At 43.1% G+C, this 27,726-nt stretch overlaps 2 protein-coding genes across 5 annotated transcripts in view; one reads left to right on the forward strand and one right to left on the reverse strand.

The window, feature by feature from the left end:
* Nucleotides 1-711: 711 nt before the first annotated feature.
* Nucleotides 712-23,205, forward strand: LOC124150923 (probable ATP-dependent RNA helicase DDX41). Its single transcript, XM_046523118.2, has 15 exons — nt 712-856; nt 1,303-1,392; nt 3,287-3,461; nt 5,317-5,391; nt 6,731-6,791; nt 8,006-8,215; nt 8,767-8,920; nt 9,764-9,900; nt 11,189-11,351; nt 11,558-11,761; nt 13,008-13,104; nt 15,786-15,935; nt 17,676-17,747; nt 19,325-19,435; nt 21,162-23,205. The coding sequence occupies exons 1-15, from the start codon at nt 830-832 to the stop codon at nt 21,296-21,298; spliced, it is 1,863 nt and encodes a 620-aa protein (XP_046379074.1). The 5' UTR covers nt 712-829; the 3' UTR covers nt 21,299-23,205.
* Nucleotides 22,673-27,726, reverse strand: part of LOC124150924 (serine/threonine-protein phosphatase 2A 55 kDa regulatory subunit B alpha isoform-like) — a 37,118-nt gene continuing 32,064 nt past the window's right edge. For all 4 annotated transcript variants that reach the window (XM_046523119.2, XM_046523120.2, XM_046523122.2 and 1 more), the window contains exon 8: nt 22,673-27,174. In XM_046523119.2, the coding sequence (XP_046379075.1) occupies nt 26,898-27,174 (277 nt within the window). In that variant the 3' untranslated portion in view covers nt 22,673-26,897. The remainder of the gene's footprint in view (nt 27,175-27,726) is intronic.

The following is a 27,726-nucleotide window of genomic DNA, read 5'->3' on the forward strand; positions in this document are numbered from 1 at the left end:
AAGTTCAAACTATTTAGTGATATATCTGCACCTGGAAAAGGGTTAAGCACTGTTTACTATCTAGTGAGTGAGTGAGTGAGGTGGGAAGGCTTAACGCCACTTTGAACGATATTCCAGTTATGTCACGACGTGTCAGCTTAATGTGGGAGAAAAGCCCGAAGTGATGCAGATCTTAGACGTTTACCACTCAGGTGAAAGCCACGAGCACGTGACGTTTGGATTTTAGGTCAAGCGAAGTGACAGTAATAATGTTAAGTACTGGTAAAAGATAAAAAACATATATAAAACACAGAAAAACAGGGGAAAAAGGTCCATTCAAACAGCGAGTGAGTGGATATCGTTTGACGCCGCAGCCAAAACATTCCAGCCATATCACGGCTTTCTACATAATGGAATCTGGACCAGACAAACCAGTGCCTGGCAGTGAATGAAACAATAAAAAACGATTCACGCCATTTGGGCACCTGACACGCAGGCACAGAACCTGACCACCCGATCCTCTTTTGGCGGCTGGAATATACCAAATGGATACTCAGTATCAAACAACTAAAAAACAAGTTAACAACATCTCCTGACTGTAGCTCAAAAAGAAAAAAATAATGAAAAAATAGATTCAGTCTTATATGTCAGTTCGCTTGCTTGGTTCACCCTCACAATTTACAAGAGACCTTTTCCAATCCACATAGAGGCGACATTGTATTATAAAAGTTGTTAGGTGACTATAATGTACAAAGGGACGTAACTCTAACTTACAGTGCCCGGACGTTTTCAACATGTTCTTGTTGATATCTGATTGACACAAGTTTCATCGGGACCCAGTTCGCTCAACATGGAACCGGGATCATATGCTCGAAAAGTAGGATAATTCTACAATTAAAGCCACTTTACAATTATTTTATGTGAATACGGATATTCAGTGAACTGAAAATAGAATCTGACAAGAGCTGTACCGCTTGCTGATCCATGCTTTGTCTTGTTTATTATGAAACTCATAGATATATATCAATTTAATACAAATCATTTGTTTATAAAAAATCCCGTCCATTTATATGTTTTATTGTATGTATGGGTTGATCACTGCACAATTACACAATGCTGACATCTTAATCTAGGCTAATTAAGTTCTCGTCGAAATCTGCAATCCTATCTATTGATATTCGAAGAGCAAAGTTTACTCTGTAAGTTTAGTCTTTGTCCATGTTGAAGGAACCTTGTCCGATAGCATTGTGGAAACCTTTCCATGACAGACCGAATGATCTACAATGTAGGGTTATGTCAAACTAATCTTTACTTTATTTGCAGCGTTATGCCCGAGAAGAAAAGGAATCCGAGTCATCTGATGACGACAACTATGTGCCGTATGTTCCGATCAAACAGAGAAAAAAACAGCAGGTAGGAATACATAGAGGACATTAAATGAGTGTTCATGTCATACTATGTTTATGACATGAGTGTCTAAGTTCTGGTATTTCCCGAGCAATCACTCTGGAAATACCAGAATTTATAGGCACTAGTGTCGTAAACATAGTTTGAAATGAACGCAAATATAATGTTCCATTTATTACTGAAGAAGATGTCTACATACAGAGATTAGTTTTAGTGTTTACCTATAAGGACAGCAAGTCACAACAGCAGTGGAACCACAATTTGTCGAATGACTTCAACATGCAATCTTCGTCATTTCTAATGTGACGTCATTCTGACCTCACGTAACAGATTCGAATGACTTCAACAATGCAGTCCGGATTACGGAAACAATACACTGTTGTCTCGTAATGTGATTTGACCCTAGGGCACCTATGATTTTTATGAAACCCGATATGTTTGCCCTTGTAGGTAATAAAGCTATTTAGTTTAGTGATAAAAAAAACCCAATAAAAATTAACTCCCGCAATGAATTTGTCGGGAGTCTATATTAGAGGGCGTGGACACTGGATTTACTGATGTAGCATCACCTGGAATTGTCTGGCACTTGTAGTCATCATGTTATGGATTCTTGGACAAGAGAGTAAATGCTGGAGTATCTCACATAACATTGTGCGATAGGCATGATAAAGACATAAAAGCGGTAGGGATCGGTTTTAATTAGGGCTGGGACGAGTCCAAATTTACTACCCGGGTACCCACCACCCTATTACCCGACCCTACCCGGGTACCCTCTGTAGGTCTCAGGAGATGTCTCAAAATATCCAATTGGGAACATTTTTAGCATAGCCCTGGCAAAACATATTTAGATACTTGTATCAAACAATCTGGTCATTCATACACTGAAGTTCAATTAAGTTATATCTATATTCAACCACATAAAAAATCAGAAGGAATGGGTGCATAGTCAAAAAGAAATGCGAACATTAGTGACTTTAGTGTAACCATAGAGTTCTAGATAATTTTTGTCATTAAACAATATATCATGTGACTAACCACGGGTCCAGGTAGTCCTGTGGGTACCCGGGTCCTACTCAGCACTGTACCCACCCGACCCGGGTACCTGAGTTACCCGTCCCAGCCCTAGTTTAAATGTGTCAGTTTGCATTCAAGTTCATGCTGAGATCTTATGAACATATGCTAGGATTGATCGTTTCATTAAAATACCACACGATGAATGGTCGTGGGTGGAAATGACATTTCATTCGTGGTGCATTTATATATAGAGGGATTTTTGAAAGTTAACAATGAATACAATTTCATTGTTTTTATGAGAATATTAGATTCCTGAGGTCAATGAAAGCACTGATTACTAAGGCACAGACAGAGATGGACCAGATACTGAATCTTGTAAGAGCTGTCAAAAGCGGTTTTTGGTTTGGTTTGTTGTTTAACGCTGCACTCGGCAATATTCCTGCTATATGACGGTGGTCTGTAAATAATCGAGTCTGGACCAGACAATCCAGTAATTTATATCATGAGCATCGATCCACGTAATTGGGATTGATGACATGCATCAACCAAGGCAGCGAGTCTGACCACCCAATCCCGTTAGTCGCCTTTTATGACAAGCATAGTCACCTTTTACAGAAAGTATGGGTTGCTGAAGACATATTCTACCTAATCTTCACGGGTCTGTCAAAAGAGGACTGGGTGGTTACATTGTATGGTGATGCCATCCATTGGTTTGCCTGATTCATCCACAGATTTGACCATGCACCATGCTTAACAGGCTGCCCTGTGATGTAGACTGATACTGCTTGCTGCTGTACACAACATCCACAAGACATTGGACCACAAGATGGTTATGTTCACTCTAAATGATGATTATTCTTCAATATTTTGCTTTTATGATTTGCAGGTCCAGCAGGTGGAGAAGAGGCTGGGTCGGGCAGGGATACTGAAGGCTGAGGAGGAAGAGGTGAAGTCCTCCACCAATGAGGAGGAGGAAGAGGATCCTGAAGGGGATTCATTGGGACCCAAGTCTCACCTCAGTCTTCTGGACCAACACAGTGAACTCAAGAAGAAGGCTGAAGGTAAGGGGACATGGAGGGTGATGGTGGGAAGCGAGGGGTGGCTGAGGGTAAGGGGTGGAGTGAAGGGTGGGGTGAAGGTAAGGGGACATGGAGGGTGATGGTGTGAGGGGTGGGGTGGGGTGGGGTGAAGGTAGGGGGACATATGAGGGTGAGGGGTGGGGTGAAGATAAGGGGACATGGAGGGTGATGGTGGGAGGTGAGGGGGTGGGTGAAGATAAGGGGACATATGAGGGTGATGGTAGCAGGTGAGGGGTGGGGTGAAGGTAAGGGGGACATATAAGGGTGATGGTGGGAGGTGAGGGGTGGGGTGAAGGTAAGGGGACATATGAGGGTGATGGTGGGAGCTGAGGGGTGTGGTGAAGGTAAGGGGACATATGAGGGTGAGGGGTGGGAGGTGAGGGGTGGGGTGAAGGTAAGGGGACATATGAAGGTGATGGTGGGAGGTGAGGGGTGGGGTGAAGGTAAGCGGACATGGAGGGTGATGGTGGGAGGTGAGGGGTGGGGTGAAGGTAAGGGGGACATATGAGGGTGATGGTAGCAGGTGAGGGGTGGGGTGAAGGTAAGGGGACATGGAGGGTGAGGGGTGGGAGGTGAGGGGTGGGGTGAAGGTAAGGGACATGAGGGTGATGGTGAGGGGTGGGGTGAAGGTAAGGGGACATATGAGTGTGATGGTGGGAGGTGAGGGGTGGGGTGAAGGTAAGCGGACATGGAGGGTGATGGTGGGAGGTGAGGGGTGGGGTGAAGGTAAGGGGACATATGAGGGTGAGGGGTGGGAGGTGAGGGGTGGGGTGAAGGTAAGGGGGACATATGAGGGTGATGGTGTGAGGGGTGGGGTGAAGGTAAGCGGACATATGAGGGTGATGGTGGGAGGTGAGGGGTGGGGTGAAGGTAAGCGGACATGGAGGGTGATGGTGGGAGGTGAGGGGTGGGGTGAAGGTAAGGGGACATATGAGGGTGAGGGGTGGGAGGTGAGGGGTGGGGTGAAGGTAAGGGGGACATATGAGGGTGAGGGGTGGGAGGTGAGGGGTGGGGTGAAGGTAAGGGGGACATATGAGGGTGATGGTGTGAGGGGTGGGGTGAAGGTAAGCGGACATATGAGGGTGATGGTGGGAGGTGAGGGATGGGGTGAAGGTAAGGGGACATATGAGGGTGAGGGGTGGGAGGTGAGGGGTGGGGTGAAGGTAAGGGGGACATATGAGGGTGATGGTGTGAGGGGTGGGGTGAAGGTAAGCGGACATATGAGGGTGATGGTGGGAGGTGAGGGGTGGGGTGAAGGTAAGGGGGACATATGAGGGTGATGGTGGGAGGTGAGGGGTGGGGTGAAGGTAAGGGGACATATGAGGGTGATGGTGGGAGGTGAGGGGTGGGGTGAAGGTAAGCGGACATGGAGGGTGATGGTGGGAGGTGAGGGGTGGGGTGAAGGTAAGCGGACATGGAGGGTGATGGTGGGAGGTGAGGGGGTTGGTGAAGGTAAGCGGACATGGAGGGTGATGGTGGGAGGTGAGGGGTGGGGTGAAGGTAAGGGGACATGGAGGGTGATGGTGGGAGGTGAGGGGTGGGGTGAAGGTAAGGGGACATGGAGGGTGATGGTGGGAGGTGAGGGGTGGGGTGAAGGTAAGGGTACATATGAGGGTGATGAGAAGGGGTTTGGTGCAAGTATGGGAATTAGGAGGTGGGGGAGGGTGATTTTTGGCAGTAAGGGGGTGTTGGGGCACAGATGAAGAGTAGGGTGTTGTTGTCTGTGAGGGGAACAGAGACGTGTGTTGGGGTCAGGTAAAAGGGGAACGTGTTTGTTGTACATGAAAGTGTGGTGGATGAAGACAGTAACGAGACATTGATCTTGTTCTTGTTCCAGCTCGCAAGGAGACAGCTCGTGAGAAGTTGCTGAAGGAAGAACAGAAGATCCTGGAGAGCGTTGCCGAGAAGAAAGGTCAGAGGTCATACATCACAGTCAGTCTTCTGTACTTAGTTGCCTAGGAGGGCGGGAAACATGAGCAGTTGATTATTATTCAGTAGTTTGTTAAATTTGTTGTATATCAACATGAAGTGGGTTTCTTTCTCTCTGTCCGTCATCTTCTCAAAGTGGACCCAACAAAATTTGCAAACACTATTTTAATCAGAGAAATTACATTTTACACACTGATGTAAATGGTCATAATCTCAAATGAGTTCCAAAATTGGTGTCATAAATTCATTTTTTACAGAGTTATGTCCCTTGCTCCATGCTTTTCAACTTAGTGCATACTGCTTGAAACGACTTAAGTTACATGAATGAAAGTTTGCATGCTTACATGTGATCTAAGAGATACTTGTAAAGTCTGAGTTCAAAATTTTGTCCTGTCAATTATGGTTTTACAGAGTTATGGCCCTTGCTTCGTGGTTTTCAGCTTATTCCATACTGCGTGAAATGGGGACAAGTTTTATCAGAAACTACGGACGTTACATGAATAAAAGTTTGCGTGCTTTTCTGAGAGATACTAGTCAAGACTGAGCTTGACACTTGGTCGTGTAAACTACTTTTTATTTGCAGAGTTATGGCCCTTGATCCATGTTATTTTGTGCAGTGTCTGCAATGGGACAATTTTTCTCAGATACTACTGAAGTGAGCTTATCTAGGAGATACTTATCAAGACTGAGTTATTTTTTCCAGAGAAGGGTCCTTTTGTGTGTATTCATTTCACATTTACCGTATTCAACGTGATAAGCGCCCAGGGCGCTCTCAAAATTAGAAATAGGGGGCTCTTATTAGAATAGTATTTTGGTGGAAAAAAACAGAGTTGAAAGATAAATTTCGTGGTTTATGCTGACAGCCTGAAATGTTTATATACGACAGATATATTTTTTCCTGAATGAAATTGCCCATAATTAAGGGTGCATATAACTCACGAGTGCGTATTATACGCGAATAAATGTGTCTTTTGTACATTGATCAATCGGAAGGGGTGCTAATTGGGATTGTTCACTAGCCAATATATCAGCAAATATCGCCGTGGGCGCTTATTTGAGCGGGGCGCTTAATACGTCGAATACGGTAATCATTTTTTCTTATGACTTTAACAGCCTAAGTGCCTATCTCTTCTGAAGGTTTTATAGGACTTATTTTTATAGTTTATATTCACTACTATATGAACAAACAAAATTCTAAAGTGCCCCAAGGTGGGGGATAGTGGTAAAGCTGTTTTCTTGTTAGTTTGATGTCATAGAAGAATAGCCTACACATTAAAAAAAATCTGACATAGATGAGTGCAAAATAATTCCTTTCTTTGCAGCTTTGATGGGTGTGGCTGAGCTGGCCAAAGGTATTTCATATCAGGATCCGATCAAAACAGGGTAGGTGCCACACTAGTGGGAGAGTGGTCAGTGTGAGTGTGAACATTCTGATGAAATATTTTCACGCGTTGGTTAGAACATTTACCCATATACATATTGATAAGAACCATTTATCTGTTTACTTCTTTAAAAAAATATGTAATGCTTAAAAAATGTTTCTGAATGTATAATACGAGCAAGGTCCTTTCAGGGAATAACAAATAAGTACTATGTTTCTGTCCTTTTGCTTTGCCCCAAAGTGCATCTTCCTGTATCAAGTGCAGTTTGCAATTTCATTTTTGGAAGAGCATGTTAGAGTTCCCTGCCCTTGGTTAAAATTTTGAAAATGATAAAGAGCTGGGTGAAAAAATGGCATGTGCGAGGACCTGAAACAAAATACTTTTTGGTGTCTAATAATATAATGAACATTATCAAACCGAATCAATGCCGAATATCGATAAAATCAGTAAAAGATTGCCATTGTAAAGTTGCCTTTAGGTAATTATGCCAATGTGGAAAAACATATATATTTTTGGGGGGGATATTTTTTTTATTCCATGATATTGCTGGAATATTGCTATAAACGGCGTAAAACCATACTCACTCACTCACTCACTCACTCACTCACTCACTCACTCACTCACTCACTCACTCACTCACTCACTCACTCACTCACTCACTCACTAATATAATATATGCAAAGTGTGAGATAGAATAAGTATATAAATATAAAATTTATACTAAAATTTCCAATTTCTTTGATTGGTACATATTGATACAGAATTGTAGGTTCATCCCTTTCACAGAGATGTCGTCATGTTTCAGATTGTTTGTTGATTGTTTACCGCAACGCTCAGCAATATTACAGCTTTATGATGGTTCAGATATGTATCGATACACATCACAACACAATCACAATATCATGGACAGAAATTGAGTTCCATCCTCTCCATCATGTTTCAAAAACAACGAGATGTATCACAATGTACACAATGTAGTGACTGTGCATTGCTATGTCATTCAGGGGCGGTCGGTTAGCCTAGTGGTTAAAGCGTTCGCTTGTCACGCCGAAGACCTGGGTTTGATTCCCGACATGGGTACAATGTGTGAAGCCCATTTCTGGTGTCCCCCGCCTTGATATTGCTGGAATATTTCTAAAAGCGGCGTAAAACCATACTCACTCACTCACTCCTATGTCATTCACAGTGTTAACTTTCCCTCCTCACCCCCACCAGATGGCGCCCTCCACGCCGTGTCCTGGCGATGCCGTTCCAGCGTCATGAGAAGCTGAGGAGGAAGATGCACATCCTGACCGAGGGAGAGGACTTGCCGCCCCCCATCAAGACCTTCCAGGAGATGAAGTTCCCCAAAGCAATCATCAACGGACTGAAGAAGAAAAGCATCCTGAAGCCCACTCCCATACAGATGCAGGGGATTCCCGCTGTGTGAGTGACGTGCACTGCGTAGATGTAGAGAAGAGGTCTTCAGGAACCCGTGCTTGCCATAAGAGGCAACTTAACTTGCCATAAGAGGCGACTAATGGGACCGGGTGGCAGACTCGCTGACTTGGTTGATACATGTCATCATATCACAATTATGTAAATTGATGCTCATGATATGAATCACTGGATTGTCAGGTCCAGACATGATTATTTACAGACTGCCTAAAGCTGCAACTAAAATAACACGATACTGAACGGTGTATCGCCTGACCACTACCCTTGAAGATCCGGGGTAGAATGGGTCTTCAGCAACCCATGCTTGCCGTAAAAGGCGACTATGCTTGTCGTTAAAAATGACTTTCGGGATCGGGTGGTCAGGCTCGCTGACTTGGTTGATGCATGTCATCGATCCCAATTGCGTAGATCGATGTTCATGATGTCAATGACTGGATTAAAAGATACTTGGGTGAGATTCTCTATATTTCAAGGAATTGCAGCATCAACACCCCCACTCCCCCACTCACTGGTTCCTGTACCCGATGCTGTTGTTTCAGGCTGTGTGGGCGGGACATGATCGGCATTGCGTTCACTGGGTCGGGGAAGACGCTGGTGTTCATCCTGCCCATCATCATGTTCTCTCTGGAACAGGAGAAGAGGATGCCATTTGACAAGGGGGAGGGGCCGTATGGCCTCATCATCTGTCCTTCGGTGAGTTAGGGGTGGGTTGATGCGGTTTGACAAGGGGGAGGGGCCGATGGCCTCATCATCTATCCGTCGGTGAGTTAGGGGTGGGTTGATGCCATTTGACAAGGGGGAGGCGCCGTATGGCCTCATCATCTATCCGTCGGTGAGTTAGGGGGTGGGTTGATGCCGTTTGACAAGGGGGAGGCACCGTATGGCCTCATCATCTGTCCTTCGGTGAGTTAGGGGTGGGTTGATGCGGTTTGACAAGGGGGAGGGGCCGATGGCCTCATCATCTATCCGTCGGTGAGTTAGGGGTGGGTTGATGCCATTTGACAAGGGGGAGGCACCGTATGGCCTCATCATCTGTCCTTCGGTGAGTTACGGATGGGTTGATGCCGTTTGACAAGGGGGAGGCGCCGTAAGGCCTCATCATCTGTCCTTCGGTGAGTTAAGGATGGGTTGATGCCGTTTGACAAGGGGGAGGGGCCATAAGGCCTCATCATCTGTCCTTCGGTGAGTTAGGGGTGGGTTGATGGCGTTTGACAAGGGGGAGGCGCCATATCAGCCTCAATATCTACCTGCCTATTTCATTTTATAAAATTGCAACAGATAGGAGTGATTGGGTTACTACTGACAACTACCGGTATTAAATACAAATAAGAGATGTACAGTCAAAGGGGATGTGATTTGTTATCCTTGCACAGAATTGTCTCCTCTTAGCCATGTTAATCACTTAAACTAGAAATTCAGTACCGTTTGAATACAAAATTTGACAAACCTTTCTTCAACTTGATATATAAATACTTCATATATATATACTACTGTGTTCATTTCCCATGTAATACCAATGATATGTCTGTCCTTTAGAGAGAGTTGGCCAAACAAACCCACGACATCATCCTGTTCTACTGCAAGTGCCTGGAGGCGGACGGCTTCCCCGCGCTGAGGGCGGCACTCTGTATCGGCGGCATGTCCGTCAAGGATCAGCTGGAGGTGATCAGGAGGTGGGCACAGTACACAGCATGGCCTAGTAGAGTAGGGATGTCATGATCCACCAATGTGTCGATGTGTCACAGGTCTACATCGGATCGTATGATACATGATACACCTATCAATGTTTGATTCACGTTTTATCCAGAGCTCAAGATAACTTTTTGAGCAGTTGAGTCTTACTCGAAGGTTTCTATTTTAATTGTTTGATTACATTTTTCATTGGGTGACCAAAATTTTTTCTCTCATCTATTCATCACTCTATTGGGTTTTTCCCAAAATGATTTAACATTTTAAGATTTACAAAAAGTTAAATAATGTTTAAGATGCGCATGCTGGTTTTGCACATTTGAGTTTTTCATTTAATGCATGTTTCTGTACGCAAGTTAATTGAAAGTAATTGGGTTTTGAATATTTTGAGGGGGTATTTTACGCACATACGATGCTTGTCTGTAGCTCTGCTTATCAAAGGCGACTATGCTTATACGTAAGAGGTGACCACGGGATTGGGTGGTCAGGTTCGCTGACTAGGTTGATATATGTCATCGTATCCCAATTGCGTGGATCGATGCTCATGATATCAATCACGGGATTGTCTGGTCCAGACTTGATTATTTCAGTGTCCATTTTCCAAATGTAATTTTTTGTGTGTTTTCAACAATAACCTGGCCAGATAACTGCTTGGGCTAGTGTTACACAAATCTGACAAAATCTTAAACATTTACCCAACCTACTGACCAAAACTGTCCGTAAACCAATATAATGGTAAACGGTAAACCATTAAAGGTGTCTGGATTAACCATGTTTCATTGTATACAGTGTTGATGATACTGAATTTATTCCTCCCCCGTATCTTCCCTAGGGTTGTGCACATCATGGTGGTCTCTAGATAAAAGGTGTCTAGATTAACGATGTTTCACTGTATACAGTGTTGATGATACTGAGTTTATTCCTCCCCCGTATCTTCCCTAGGGGTGTGCACATCATGGTGGTTTCTAGATTAAAGGTGTCTGGATTAACAATGTTTCACTGTATACAGTGTTGATGATACTGAGTTTATTCCTCCCCCGTATCTTCCCTAGGGGTGTGGCAATCATGGTGGTTTCTAGATTAAAGGTGTCTGGATTAACAATGTTTCACTGTATACAGTGTTGATGATACCGAGTTTATTCCACCCTCGTATCTTCCCTAGGGGTGTGCACATCATGGTGGTTTCTAGATTAAAGGTGTCTGGATTAACAATGTTTCTCTGTATACAGTGTTGATGATACTGAGTTTATTCCATCCCTGTATCTTCCCTAGGGGTGTGCACATCATGGTGGCCACGCCCGGTCGACTGATGGACATGCTGGACAAGAAGCTAATTAATCTGGACGTGTGTCGATATCTCAGCATGGACGAGGCGGACAGAATGATTGACATGGGCTTCGAGGAAGATGTGAGAACAATCTTCTCCTACTTTAAAGTAAGTGAATGTTGAAATGAGTACTCAATCTGCCATGTTAATTAATGGGTGGTTTCGGAATACCTACTGTTACTGAAATATGAATATCGAACCTTGCAACACCCCACTCCATACTACCATATGAAACTTTGGATCCTCCTGTCATTTGTGTATCGCCAAGCATGTCTATGACCTCACTCACTCACTCATGTTTTGGGTCTGTTTAGGGTCAGAGGCAAACCCTGCTATTCTCAGCTACTATGCCCAAGAAGATCCAGAACTTTGCCCGCAGTGCCCTGGTCAAGCCTGTGACCGTCAACGTGGGCCGAGCTGGCGCCGCCAGCATGGACGTCATACAGGAAGCCGAGTACGTCAAACAGGAAGCCAAGATGGTGTACTTGTTGGAATGTCTGCAAAAGACCTCCCCACCGGTAAGACTCCAGAGTCCCATGCCACGAAATGATCTCAGTGTTTCTTCATTTGCTTCAGTTATTTGGTTAACAGTGTCTTAAATTCCATCAGCCGTATCAAGAATACTGTAAACCTGGAGGGTTTTGCTGCATGAAATTACTGCGAATGGCTAACAATAGCCTTTTGGATGTGAGGGGTTTAACCTCACATCCAAGATTATTGCACTTATATAGCGACGTGCATGCATGTGTATGTATGTGTGGCTGCTTGTACTAGTCCGGACTGATGCCGATTTATAGTGCTAGCTCACTGAGATACCATGCCGCAGTTTAACATGAATACCCCACTCAGACACAGTATACTGACTCCGAGCTGACCAGTCCTTTTAGCCACTTAATGCCGAGCGCCAGACAGGGTAACAAGTACCATCTTTTAACGTCTTTTGGTATGACGCGGTCGGGGATCGAACCCCGGACCTTCCGCTCTCCGGGTGGACGCTTACCATTAGACCACGGAGGCGGTCGGTTGGAGTAGCGTGTTTATCTAACAGAATAGACTGGTGGCTATGTATGGACTACTCGGTGTTGTGTCAACCACTTGATGAGATGTGGCAGGTTAATGAACTAAGACTAACCAGACTATTGACACTAAGTGACCATGTATAATTAGGGAAACACAGAATGTGAGGGGGTATTTGTTTCAGCATGTACGATATTTCACTGTGTGAAGTAGGAATTTGGCATAGTAGTTTCTAAGTGCACCAGCACAATACAGTTCACAATAACCTATTCTCTTTACAACTAAGATTAAATCTTCTTCTTAAGTTTAAAAATACACATCTCACAATGTTTGATATTATGACTTGAAAACTACAGACCCTCTATCGGATGAATCGCAATAGAACTCAGTAACCATCATTTTCTAAAACCTTTGAAAAAACTATTTGTTTACCCCTCATTATTATCTTTTGGTGATTTAACTAAAAAAGAAATTGCAATTTTTTCAATATGCAGTGGCTTCACTTTCTATGGTATTTGGTTCCATCGTTATCCACTGATCGTTTTGTCTGGACGTCATACAACAATGAAACTGATTGTCCATTCACGGATAAGACATCATTGCAAACATGATGGTATATTACAATGAGAATCTGCCACGGATCTGAGAATCCGATATGGATTAGATTCCAGCTATTGATCTGAGTCCTAGAGATATACTCACACACACAATAAAACAACACATTTTACATTACTGGTGTGTTTCCAGGTTCTGATATTCGCGGAGAAGAAACAGGACGTTGATGCTATCCACGAATACCTGCTGCTAAAGGGTGTGGAGGCTGTCGCTATACACGGGGGGAAGGGTGAGTGTACCAGGGGAGACAAGATCCCCAGTACCCCATGTCATGGGGCAGAATAGATCCCCAGTACCCCATGTCATGGGGCAGAATAGATCCCCAGTACCCCTTGTCATGGGGCAGAATAGATCCCCAGTACCCCATGTCAAGGGGCAGAATAGATCCCCAGTACCCCATGTCACGGGTCAGAATAGACCCCCAGTACCCATGTCACGGGTCAGAATAGATCCCCAGTACCCATGTCACAGAATAGACCCCCAGTACCCATGTCACGGGTCAGAATAGACCCCCAGTACCCATGTCACGGGTCAGAATAGACCCCCAGTACCCATGTCACGGGTCAGAATAGACCCCCAGTACCAATGTCACGGGTCAGAATAGACCCCCAGTAGCCATGTCACAGAATAGACCCCCAGTACCCATGTCACGGGTCAGAATAGACCCCCAGTACCCATGTCACGGGTCAGAATAGACCCCCAGTACCCATGTCACGGGTCAGAATAGACCCCCAGTACCCATGTCACGGGTCAGAATAGACCCCCAGTACCCATGTCACGGGTCAGAATAGACCCCCAGTACCAATGTCACGGGTCAGAATAGACCCCCAGTACCAATGTCACGGGTCAGAATAGACCCCCAGTACCCATGTCACGGGTCAGAATAGACCCCCAGTACCAATGTCACGGGTCAGAATAGACCCCCAGTACCAATGTCACGGGTCAGAATAGACCCCCAGTACCCATGTCACGGGTCAGAATAGACCCCCAGTACCCATGTCACAGAATAGACCCCCAGTACCCATGTCACGGGTCAGAATAGACCCCCAGTACCCATGTCACGGGTCAGAATAGACCCCCAGTACCCATGTCACAGAATAGACCCCCAGTACCCATGTCACGGGTCAGAATAGACCCCCAGTACCCATGTCACAGAATAGACCCCCAGTACCCATGTCACGGGTCAGAATAGACCCCCAGTACCCATGTCACGGGTCAGAATAGACCCCCAGTACCCATGTCACAGAATAGACCCCCAGTACCCATGTCACGGGTCAGAATAGACCCCCAGTACCCATGTCACGGGTCAGAATAGACCCCCAGTACCCATGTCACAGAATAGACCCCCAGTACCCATGTCACGGGTCAGAATAGACCCCCAGTACCCATGTCACAGAATAGACCCCCAGTACCCATGTCACGGGTCAGAATAGACCCCCAGTACCAATGTCACGGGTCAGAATAGACCCCCAGTACCCATGTCACAGAATAGACCCCCAGTACCCATGTCACGGGTCAGAATAGACCCCCAGTACCCATGTCACGGGTCAGAATAGACCCCCAGTACCAATGTCACGGGTCAGAATAGACCCCCAGTACCCATGTCACAGAATAGACCCCCAGTACCCATGTCACAGAATAGACCCCCAGTACCCATGTCACGGGTCAGAATAGACCCCCAGTACCCATGTCACGGGTCAGAATAGACCCCCAGTACCAATGTCACGGGTCAGAATAGACCCCCAGTACCCATGTCACAGAATAGATCCCCAGTACCCATGTCACAGAATAGACCCCCAGTACCCATGTCACGGGTCAGAATAGACCCCCAGTACCAATGTCACGGGTCAGAATAGACCCCCAGTACCAATGTCACGGGTCAGAATAGACCCCCAGTACCCATGTCACAGAATAGACCCCCAGTACCCATGTCACGGGTCAGAATAGACCCCCAGTACCCATGTCACGGGTCAGAATAGACCCCCAGTACCAATGTCACGGGTCAGAATAGACCCCCAGTACCCATGTCACAGAATAGATCCCCAGTACCCCATGTCACAGAATAGACCCCCAGTACCCCATGTCACGGGTCAGAATAGACCCCCAGTACCAATGTCACGGGTCAGAATAGACCCCCAGTACCCATGTCACAGAATAGACCCCCAGTACCCATGTCACGGGTCAGAATAGACCCCCAGTACCCATGTCACGGGTCAGAATAGACCCCCAGTACCAATGTCACGGGTCAGAATAGACCCCCAGTACCCATGTCACGGTTTCAGAATAGACCCCCAGTACCCATGTCACGGGTCAGAATAGACCCCCAGTACCCATGTCACGGGTCAGAATAGATCCCCAGTACCCATGTCACAGAATAGATCCCCAGTACCCCATGTCACAGAATAGACCCCCAGTACCCCATGTCACAGAATAGACCCCCACTACCGCATGTCACAGAATAGACCCCCAGTACCCCATGTCACTGAATAGATCCCCAGTACCCCATGTCACAGAATAGATCACGAGTACCCCATGTCACAGAATAGATCCCCAGTACCCCATGTCACAGAATAGATCCCCAGTACCCCATGTCACAGAATAGACCCCCAGTACCCCATGTCACAGAATAGACCCCCAGTACCCCAGGTCACAGAATAGATCCCCACTACCCCATGTCACAGAATAGATCCCCAGTACCCCATGTCACAGAATAGATCCCCACTACCCCATGTCACAGAATAGATCCCCAGTACCCATGTCACGGGGCAGAATAGATCCCCACTACCCCATGTCACAGAATAGATCCCCAGTACCCATGTCATGGGGCAGAATAGATCCCCAGTACCCCAGGTCACAGAATAGACCCCCACTGCCTCATGTCACAGGTCTCATTGACTTGCTTTTCCCCAGATCAGGAAGAGAGAAGTCGTTCAGTGGAACAGTTCCGGAAGGGGGAGAAGGATGTGCTGGTGGCTACAGACGTGGCATCAAAGGGTCTGGACTTCCCTGACATTCAACACGTCATTAACTACGACATGCCGGAGGACATTGAGAACTATGGTGAGATTAAGTTTCAGCAAAAAACGAGAAACCTTGTCTGAGGACTTCTGATAATTCCGAGAAAGTTGTCACATTATCAGTTTCATCCATTGAAACTTGACATTGTACATGAGAATTTTGATAACAAGAAATAATTTGAGGGGGTTCATTGGGGTGTACGATATATTTTCAAAGGTATGTATGTGTGGAGGGGAGCAATCTCATTAAAATATACCGCTAAACAAAGATCTGAGGACATCCCATTATGGGTCACGTCAGACCGATCTTGCGCAAATTTTGACCGACCAATGGAAGGACTGACAAGAAGTCGACATTAACCAATCAGAAGGCATACTCCGTGTTAAAGTTTTCAAGGTTGCATGATTAGAAATCACATTCCGACTGTCAATTTCATGATCTGGTAACCAACGCTCTGATTGGTCGGATGAAAGGTCGTTCTGACGTGACCCCTAATGGGATGTCCTCAGATCTTTGTTTAGCAGTAGTGAGAACTAAGATCTGATTTTAATGAGATTGGGAGGGGAGAGGGGGAGGAGTAGGGGTTAACCCTATGAAGCCCTCCCCAAAGACTGCCTCTAAGGTTTGGGCTGTGGATACGAGAGGGTATGGCGATCTCTATGGTGATTCAGCTTGAACCAGATGACAGTTAAGTGTGCAGTGCATTTGGATATTATCTAGTCATAGGTGTTCAAACTTAGGGCGGGTCCTGGGGTCCTGTGGTTTTTGAATCTAAGGACCCTCCTTCAACATGATTTTCATGCTTAATCTAAATACTGGACATAAAGACGAGTCACTACTCAGACAACTAACCCTTTTAGATACAGACAAAAACTTTTGCATCAAAATACTAAATGTTTTCTGACAAGGTATTGTCTTGTGAGAGATCACTTGGCTGGTTGTTTGGGCGTAAATTGTGATGAAATTTGCAGACCTGTGCGACAACCTAGTTTGATTGGATCACCCGTCTAGGGTGTTCCCGGTTGTCTCCCTTTGATAACCCATAAAAAAGATAATTTGGCTGTGAGTGGTGATACTCCACCCATTTTCCAGCTATATAAATACAGTGTAGATAATCAAATCTACTTAAACTAGCGGTTGACAGCATGAACAACGACACTAGCAATGTAACAACAATCACTGATGATTCGTTTTGGCAGCTATTGGGTTCTGCATAGGGTACTTGGGATCTGTTTTTCCCAGAATCCCTCCAGAGAGAAGAATAAGTGAAACAATTCCCAATCTCATTAAAATTACATACATGTATTTTACTCGGATAGAATACTCTAAGGACACTTAAAATAAGTCAGGTCAACGCTGAACGATCTTTGACCACCCAATCTAAATTAAAAATGCATGGCTTCTTGAGCTACATCAGATGTTGGTTTATATGACGTATCTATCACAAAATAACAGTGCAGCCTTCATTGTGAACATTTCGAAAAGGTTTTGAGATACAGAAATCAGATATACTTGTCGGAATGCTTTGTTGAGATTTTAGAAGCCTTGATGCTGAATTAGCTGATCAGAAAGTTCAACTGACACAAGCTACCATGAACACGGAGATTGAATTAATTAGTATCAAGCGCTTCACTGAGTACTGCGAACCGCACCCGTCTCGCGTACACGTTACATCTGCGACTGATGAAGATATCGTAACTATCTGACTTTAATGAGATTGAATAATTCCACTTTCTTTGTTGATTTCTTGCATCAGACTAACTCTTCTTGATTGTGTTTCAGTTCACAGAATTGGACGTACAGGCCGTTGTGGCAAGACAGGCATTGCAACAACTTTCATCAACAAGACAGTGGGTGAGGCCATAGTTGTTGGTGCCGACATTACTGTTTCAGCGTGAACACACAATTATTTATTGAAACCAAATCATGGCAATGCTTCTTTCTCAACAGAAAAAAGGCTAAAAAACAAGTGACTGAATGTCGAAATTAGTCAGAAATATTGTGGCTTTGTCACAGTTATCAGAATATTCAGGTGTGGACTTGACAAACTAGTGGTTGATAGTGTGAGTCACAATTAATGCTGTCTGGTTGCATGGCCACAAGTAAGTGAGGGGGAGGTCGGGTAGACTAGTGGTTGAAGCGTTGGCCTGTCACGCCGAAGACCCGGGTTCGATTCTCCACATGGATACAATGTGTGAAGCCCATTTTCTGGTGTCCCCACCATGATATTGCTGGAATGATGCTAAAAGTGGCGTAAAACCATACTCACTCACTCACAAGTAAGTGTGGTTGTTTTGGGCAGTCTCCCACCCAACTGTCCACACTATGTACTCATTGTGACCACAGAATCCTCAGCTGGTTGCCCATCTTCCTGATGCAAGGGAGTTAACTGACTTTAAAAGTCCAGTTTTTACCCTTGCCAAACTAGGCTGGAATTCCTGGGCTCCATCAGAGTGCCACCAGTGGCTATTGCTAGTTATGTCCCTTCTATGCCTCTCCTATGGACCAATGAGATTCCACCTCTTGTGTCACTTGCATTGGCTTCAAACAAAATGGCCACGCCCAGTCAATATGATCTGATCAATAATCAAGATCTATATTGATAAAACGAGTCTTACATCACGAAAGTGCATCAAATCATGTGAGCACCGTGGTTAAAAACATGAAGAGATTTAGAAAATATCTGTTGACAACGAGTTTGCGGTGCACATGCTTTGCAAATCCTGCAATCGACTGAAATCAGCATGACACTTTACGAACCGGATTTCGATTTTGTTGCGCAATTTTGATTGGACTATGCATAGACTCGTTAGTCCAGCCCAAATATAACTACATAATACCAGCCTAGTTCGGCAAGGGTGGAAACTTGACTTTTATAGTCAGTTAACTCTCTTGCCTTGGGAAGATGTTGGTTGCCATGAGAAACAGGATTTCTTTCTTGCCTTGTTGGACATCCTGAAATTAACAGTCAAGGACCTGATTACAGCATCTTCTATTTCTAGGATGACAAACATTCCTTCACTGTGAGAATTACCGTATTCGAGGTAATAAGCGCCCAGGGCGCTCTCAAAATTAGAAATTGAGGGCTCTTATTAGAATATGATTTTGGTGAGAAAAAAACATAGTTAAAAGATAAATTTCGTGGTTTATGCTGACAGCCTGAAATGTTTATGTACGACAGATATATTTTTCCAGAATTTAATTGCCCATAAATAAGGGTGCATATAACACACGTGTGCATATTATACTGAATAAATAAGTCTTGTGTACATTGATCAATCGGAAGGGATGCTAATTGGGCTTGTTCACTGCCAATATCAGCAAATATCGCCATGGGCGCTTATTAGAGCGGGGCGCTTATTACGTCGAATGCGGTATGTAGAATTTACCCAATTTTTGTACTTGTAACACTTTGGGTTCCGTGTTAACAGATGAGTCTGTGCTGCTGGACTTGAAGCATCTCCTGATTGAAGCGAAACAGAGGGTCCCTGCATTCCTGGCCACACTGTCCTCCGAGAGTGAGAAGTACCTGGACATTGGTGGTCAGTATTCAACCCAGGGCAACACAATCATTAACATCCTCTGTACCGTGTTAGGGGGCACGGGTGGCCCAGTCGTCTAAGGCGAGATTCGCTGTGCAAAGTTGCGTCCCTTGAGCACGCCAGAAACCTATGATTGTGGGTTCGAATCCCGGTTCGCCCTGATTATGTTTCTCGGTTAGTCAGCACTATAACCTGCTCGTGGGTTTCACTGAAGTGGTTAACGTCTGAGACCTGCATCACTTGGGGCTTTCCTCCCACATGAAGCTGACACGCCGCGATATATAACTAGAATACTGATAAAAGCGGCGTTAAACCCAACTCACTCACTGTATCGTATTATGTAGGAATGGGATTTGGGGGATATTTTATCACTTTGCAAAAATGAGTGATTCAAGCTGGACCTGGCTTTCTAAAGTGAGGCATCAGGAGGAAATACAGAGAATACTGTCTAGATTTAATGTACATACAATTTTCAATGCTACTGGCCATCTATATAATGAACTTTAGCTTTGATTAAAGCACAGATTAAGGCTGGGGGGTTGGGGGACAGTTTCACAAAGCGTTCATATGACTAAAACTGTTGTAAGTCTGTGTTAAGGTTCAGGAGTTATGATAGTTGTAGCACTACCCTTGCCCTATGAAACAGCTCTTCTCAGTGGCCGATTTTCTTTTGGGCCGTGTAGTACAAATATATTCTGTTCCTACATATATACTCTCTCACCCCATGGAGATTCTGGGTTAGATTTGTTTGTTGTTTAACATCGCACTCAGCAATATCCCATCCATATAAGACCCGTGAAGATCCGGGGAAGAATAGGTCTTTAGCAACCCATGCTTGCCATAAAGGGTGACTATGCTTGTTGTAAAAGGCGACTAACGGGATCTGGTGGTCAGGCTCGCTGACTTGGTTGAAGCATGTCATCGATCCCAATTGCGTGGATCGATGCTCATGATTTCGATCACTGGATTGTCTGGTCCAGACTCGATTATTTACAGACCGCCGTCATATAGCTGGAATATTGCTGAGTGCGACGTAAAACAACAAACCAACCAACCATTCATATGACGTCAGTCTGTAAATATCTGGAACAATCCAGTGACTGACATCATGAGCATCTATCCACGCAATTTGGATACGATTACATGCATCGGCCAGGTCAGCCTAGTTCAGAAGTATTGCTCTCCATCAACCTATGCTGGTCAAAAGAGGCAACTTAATGGATTGGGTTGCCCGAGTCCTCACTTGTTTATTGGCACGTCATTGCTCACAATATCAATCACTGGTCAGAGTTGATCATTCACTGGCTACAAACATATAACTGAAATATTGCATGCACCCTCTTAGTTCCACTAGAGCTGCATTTACCTCAAGCTTTACACAAACACCTGGTCCCAAGGTACTTTGACGCGAACCACAGATGTGTTAAGTGTTGCTTGCTCAAACTGTTCATTTTAATTCATTTTTGTGGTTATGTACGGACTGAATTGGTGTGTAGTCCTCCATGACAGAGGCCTTATGATAGTACAGGAATATGAAAACAGTTCTCGAAACAGTGATCCTTTTTTGGTCATAACGGACCAATAATTTTATAAGCATTTTGACTTAAGTATACAACAAATGGCAGGGACCAATAAAAGTTTGTTATTTGTCAGTTCGTTATGAACATAGTTTACCAAGTGTTTACTGTGGATAGTTTCTATCATGAATTAATCTGTCTTTTTCCAGGTGAGATCGGATGCTCTTATTGTGGAGGTTTGGGTCATCGTATCGCGGACTGTCCCAAGTTGGAGGCAATGCAGACAAAACAAGCCCAGGGCATCGGTCGGAGAGATTACTTGGCTCACAACAGTGCCGACTGGTAGAGTGGATCATGTGAAGGGTGAAACAGCTCCTCTACTTCTGAGAACAGGACATCTTTGCAAGCCGAGACTTTGTCTAGCGCCAGGACTCTGGTTGATAAGCCTCTGAAGCGAGAGGGGCAAAAAGCACAGGTTCAGCCTGGATCACATGATTACTGGATGGCACTGTGAATGTTGTAAGCTTATGGCTTCATGTCGTGCCTTCTGATAAAACGGAGAAACTGTTCCAATCCTTGTGACTATCAAAGAGTGGTAGAGCCAATTTGACAGCTGTAAGATTAGAATTCACTGGGGTTCATCTTGACCGTTCTGAACTTCATCAACCATGGCATTCATATGTACATCTGTGTGGTGGGGTAGCCTAGTGGTTAAAACGTTGGCTCTTCATGCGAAGACCCAGGTTCAATTCCCCACATGGGTACAATGTGTGAAGCCCATGCTCCATTGTTCGCTGCTGTGAATATTGTTAGAAGCGGCGTAAAGCCATACTCACTCCCTCACATGTAAAAATCTTGAACTTCACACAAGTGGAATGAACCCTTTTGTATGGTTATGGGACCTTGGTTTGTTCTGCAAAGCAATGGCAGCTCCCATACTGTTGACAGTTGTATTACTTGTAAGTCCATGTTATCTTTGCTGTTTTTCAGCAATGCATTAGAAGTCGAACTGAACTATCACATGTTTCTTAATCAGACTATTTTATGTTGTGTAAATAAAATTTGATCCTACTGTAAACATTGTTTTAAAGTTGACAAATATAGTTTCTAGGATATGGCTGGAACATCAACAAATCCAATCATTAAACTTCATATTTAATATTAACAAGAGTTTGCCACTAACGTGGCTATATCCCCCGCCCGTTGCAGAATTTATGACATTATTATTTTCTTAACAGAGGTGGAACTTGTTATCGAAACGTAAAAAAAATAAATTTCTAAATAGCAAAAGGCACCATTTCAGCATGTACTTGACAGACCTGCAAAGTTTCATGAAAAAATATTGAATGGTTTCTGAGTTATGCTCCGGAAACGTGACGGACTCCGTTTCTATATCCCCCGCCAACTTTGTTGGGCCTGGGTTTTAAAAATAAATTACTGATCAAAATTCAGAAAGAATTAACATTTCAAACAATCTTCAGCATTTTGTTTAAGATTTGTTGCAGATTCCAGGTATAGGACATGCAAGTTTCAACAGCTTTCAACCATATTTCAGTTATAGCACTGTCTGCTTGACATGTATTGTGGGAGAAAACCTGAGATACATAATCTAGACTGAAATCTCGGACATTCTGTGGAGCAAAACCACATGTTTAGACTTACTGCCAATCCATAATGCAAAAATATAACTGCACAGAGTTGTACACAACACAAAACCAAATATTTTTTTTCTTTTTATTGCTGTAGCAGATTTTTGACGACACAGACTTGTGTCTACAATGATGAGACTGACTACCTGCATGGCAATGATAACAATGGGATGGATGCACATGTCATACAGGACGACATATCCACGCGTAACAACACTCGGTCTGTCTGGCCACTTTTTGAGTCACTCGCCTCTAGCGCAATACTTGCAGCCTCGTGCTGGTGCAGGTTTAATCTCAACTAGCTTCCTGACTGGGTACCATTCTCTTCAAGTCTTCGCATTGGTCCTTTGATTCACTTCTTATCACAATAGCTTTGTTCATCTCTATATACAGTGTAGCAATACTGCTTTATTTTGGAAGGAAATGGACAGACCAGAGGGCAGGCGACAAGGGAGGGAAACTGAAAACCAAATCTGCATTGCTGATGTTTGGGTCAAAATAACCTAGGCTTAATTTTCATTAAGTACATATTTCTGTTTCAACTGGTTCATTCCTACAGATTTACATGGAACTTGCAATTTGATATTTGTGCATTAAATAATTGCAACTCAAACAAAAATTGTACAAAAAGTGCTAGAAAATTAAGGTAATGAATAGACTTGAGAGAACAGTGGTTGCCATGTCAAACTGGGTTTTTAGCAACACAAGTCAAGATGACCTCTGTGCTGATAACTTAAATGTCCACGACATTTCAATCGAATCACTTGATATATGATAACAAAGAAATTATTTTAACAAATATTCAGGTACACAGCTTTGTTAAACCTCGGCATTATGCATACAGTTTGCTTTGGAATGCAAAAATGTCATTTGATGTCATGCAACTCAAATATTACTTGACATGTTTCCAAATTTTCAAAGAAGAAACATGGATTAAAGTCAAGCGTTTAAATTACATCATGCTTGGATAGTCATTAGTAGCAGGAACAAAAAAGTTACATTGGTAATTTTTCAAACATTGATAGAATTAGATCCTAAGCGGAAACAGGAAACGAAAGATTGATATTAATGTAAAATATTTCTGGCCAGGTCACAATTGTTAGATTTGTTAACATGAATCAACAGGTTTCACACGGGACTAGATTTCTTGATTGTAACAAATTAGTAAGAATATAATTATCATGGCACAAGCAGGCTAATTACATTTTGTACGTGATTAAACCGGGACAATGAGAAACAAACTCAACCTTGATAAACGACACTGAAGACGTTACTGCAGAGTTACAGTGCAACAGAGTGCTACAGCGCAAATCCAAGCTTTCTGATATGCATACAAATGAGAGTACCTGATAGATATTACAATGAAAGTTCATTGCCAACACAAAGTCATAACACGTTATATATGTTCACAAACATACAAGAGTACAAACTCATAATGGAATGATCTGTGAGTTTCTTCTGGGACACACTGCACATTCAGCCATGGATTGAGGTTACAGTTGGCTATATTTTGATTAATCTTAAATCAACATCACCGGTTCATTGGCATCCTCCATCAATTTTGTAAAATTCATTAACGAGTACACTGTTGTCTACCTGTAATAAAATTGACAATCCAAAAATATCAATCAGTATGGAACCCAACAGTTCTAAACATTGTTGAAGGAGCCCTTTCATGAGTACATTTCTAGTGCCTTAATCTTGTTCACATCATTTAAACTCCTGCAAGCAATTTGTTGTTCCGAATTAATACAATTGGACTGCACACAGGACAGGAAGATTATCTCCAACATTTGTCACTTGAGAGCTCCTTTAACAAAAGCAAACTCCAGGTTTTACTTCTAAACTTATCTTAAGTTTGATTTAATAAACTTTAATGTAATTAAAACCACATGTGCTTATTTACTGGGTTGCCGTGAACATGCCTTCCGACTACGCCCAAAAGCGCAGGTTCATACTAACACTGAACTAAAACTGTCCTATTTCATATGAAAGCCTCATTTATACCTTTGAATATCCTGCAAGATGGCCCAGGAATGTTGATTTCAAGGAAATGAAACTAAACTTATTTGATGCTTTATATCACTCGCTTTCAAACAAGCAAATGAATAATACAAACTTAATATGCTGTGGCCTTATTACGGGTCTCGTATTTCCCCAAGTCAAAGTACCAAAGTATTTTGGCGAGTGATGATACAGCACTACAACAGGCATGTGTGTCCCAGGTCTGTAAACTACAGCCAACTTTCTCGACATTTCCTTGAGGGATGGTCTGCCATACCAGTCGCCTTAACCATCATGGGGGATTCAGGGAAATGTCCAGACAAGCCATGACATTTTATGTCAATAACAAAACATATTGCACAAGTGTACAAACCGATCTTCTCAATTACACAACTGAGTACATTACTAATACTGAGGTCTTACACAAAGCAACAGGGTAACAAGGAAGTCTGTGATGAACAAATAGACTGAGCACTACCTAATCCCATACGCAAACACTTCTTTTGTATAGTTTGGCAAAGACTTGAGCAAAAACAATTCAAAGATTCTATCCTGAAATCTGAGCACAAAAGAACCTTACTTACCTGTAAGAATATATCAAATAATATTAAAGTAATGAGGAACTGAAGAATTGAAATGGTTTCAAACATTATTCAAAAACGTGAGGAGGGAAACAGCTTGACGCCATATTACTCATAAAGTAGCTTTCAAAATATTGGCTCAGTCAAGTTATGCATTGTTGAAATAGCAGCTAAAGGATGAGAATGTTAAGTTTTCAACAACCAATAATACATAAGGCTTAATTGCAACTGAAGTTAATTTTGGATACATACTTAGCACCTTGTTTTAAACTAGTTACAGGAGAGGGTAGTGATTGCCTATTCTTTTTTTTTACCTAGGAAGTCATAGCTTCAAATATACAGAAACATGACAATAAGCTGTTCCTCTTGAAAGTGGAAGCATACCTCTACTACGGATGTTACATACAAGCAACATAGGAAAAGTACAACTTATATTCAGCACATAACATACATCCCTTAATGGACATATTCAAGAAAGGGCACTTTACTACCATGACACCTCTGAAAAACAACAGCCTTAATTCAAACTAATCAGAACCATTCTAGGCATATAAAACCAATGCATTATGTCATTCTTATTTCCCTGAAAATAGGTTTGACTAGTGCTTGTAGGATATTAAAGGGCATCCAAATGATTCTACGGATACATTTTCTAATAAAGAATGTAAAGCTGTCCATCTGCTTCCCTGAAAACCTCAAGCACAAACGCACACACACACACACACACTTTTGTTTAGCCCAACTAGTCCCTGCTAGTATTGTTAATTCAAGTTATTCATTGTAGAATTTAAATGCTTAAAGCCAGTTATACCCGTGTCTCATTCATATTATTAATAGCCTATTTTGTCTACCACTAACAGTTTGTTAATCAGTCTTGGTATTGCAAATCTTCTGGCTAAAGGACAGTGAAATACACATTTCACAATTTATTGTAAGTAAAAGCTACCATAAAGTTCTTGTGATAGTCAAATTCTTCCCAACAATTTTTTGTTAAGCCATGTCAATTGCTTTGGGGGGAATTTTTCACTGTATACAGAACAATTTTCAAGGCTCAAAATGTCAAGTACTTTACAGTAGCCTTCTTTCTCCAATGATAATGGAAAATGTTATTGGCACATGATAGGTAATGTAATGATTATGTGGATGATGAACTTGTAACTAACATAGCACTTCAAAAATAGTGTGACAGTAGTAGATTAAACATTGCAGCACTAATGTGTTAAGACACTCCATGTTATCAGGTGCCAGTGAAAACCAACTCAAAATTGTAGAAACACCAGCGCAGATAAAGTCAGTTTATGCCGAGAAGGTAAGAGAACACTCGGGGTGGAACGGTTTCTGAGAACTTATGCTTATGGAGAGTGCTGCTTGAATCAGTCTCACTGCCGATAAATTATGCTCGAGACTTGGAGAGCATGTGTGAAGATAGGTCTTTTGGTCAGAAAGAACCACTGAACTGTATCCTTGATTCATTGAAGCCATCCCGACTTCATTTTGTTCCGTTGGATATCACTTAGAAAAACAATATCCTTATTCCTTTCAAGGAATGGAGCATGAATTCCTTCTCATATTTACATTCGCTTTCCGAGGAAGTCATGTTGAACTTCCGAACATCAGTTACGCCTGCACAAAAACCCGGGACCGAACATGTGTTCTGTCTGCAGGAGTTGTTTGCACCAATTAGAACAATACATCTAGGTTCACGTCTGTGCTAGTCTTTGCTTTGAAATATATACAAATTGTTGGTAGCTGCGATGGCAATAATGTTCTCCTGAGGATGCCATGCAGTGTGCAAAATCTTTTTGTTGAAGTCCAGACAGTCTACACTAATCTCATCCTTCTTGCGTTTGCCTCCAGTGCAAACCTTGCGGGGTTTCAGGACTGTTTTTGGCTTCATGTTCTCCCGGCAAGCTTCAAGGGTACAGTCCCTCTTCTGGTCACGATCGAACATGCGGAAGAAATTGTTGTATGAACCTGTCATAATGTGCCTGAAAGAAAAACAGACATTTAGTGTTCATTCTTATAACATGCTGGAATACATCAGGATTACCAATAAAATATTTAGAGGAAATACTATTAGCAAATGAAAACATAAAACATAAGAATCAATCTAACTGAATCTTGATTTACGTAATCAGCAATATTCCAGCCATACAACCACTGCCTGCAAATCAAATCTAGGCCAGACAACCCAGCTTCTATTATGATCAACCCGACTCTTACAACAAGCAGTTTACCGAGGACAAATTCTATCCCGGAATCCCCATAATGGGGAATCACTAGAAAATATGGACATGCTTAAAATAACTTCCAAAAAGGTATCAGAAACATATAGTTGTATTTCAGGTAACAAGCCATCAACAGTTATAGGTATGCAGGTAGAAATCAAATAGTTGTGTTCTTATTAGATTTCATGACCAGAAGATGTCACAAAAATCTACTTCCAAAACAATGATTAAAGACAAGTTTAATACTGGGTTAGCAAACCACAAGTATTTGTTTTTTCTCTCAATCTAATCTAATGGACAACAAACAATTGC

Source organism: Haliotis rufescens, unplaced genomic scaffold (genome assembly GCF_023055435.1).
Source record: "Haliotis rufescens isolate VD_foot unplaced genomic scaffold, xgHalRufe1.0.p SCAF_12, whole genome shotgun sequence".
NCBI lineage: Eukaryota > Metazoa > Mollusca > Gastropoda > Lepetellida > Haliotidae > Haliotis > Haliotis rufescens.

What these genes read in the sequence shown, in the direction of transcription:
- LOC124150923 (XM_046523118.2), top strand. Translation starts at nt 830, where the DNA reads ATGGAACCGGGATCATATGCTCGAAAA. An exon ending in TGCAAAAGACCTCCCCACCG is followed by an intron (nt 11,762 to 13,007) that starts GTAAGACTCCAG and finishes GTGTGTTTCCAG; the next exon opens with GTTCTGATATTCGCGGAGAA. An exon ending in TTTCATCAACAAGACAGTGG is followed by an intron (nt 17,748 to 19,324) that starts GTGAGGCCATAG and finishes CCGTGTTAACAG; the next exon opens with ATGAGTCTGTGCTGCTGGAC.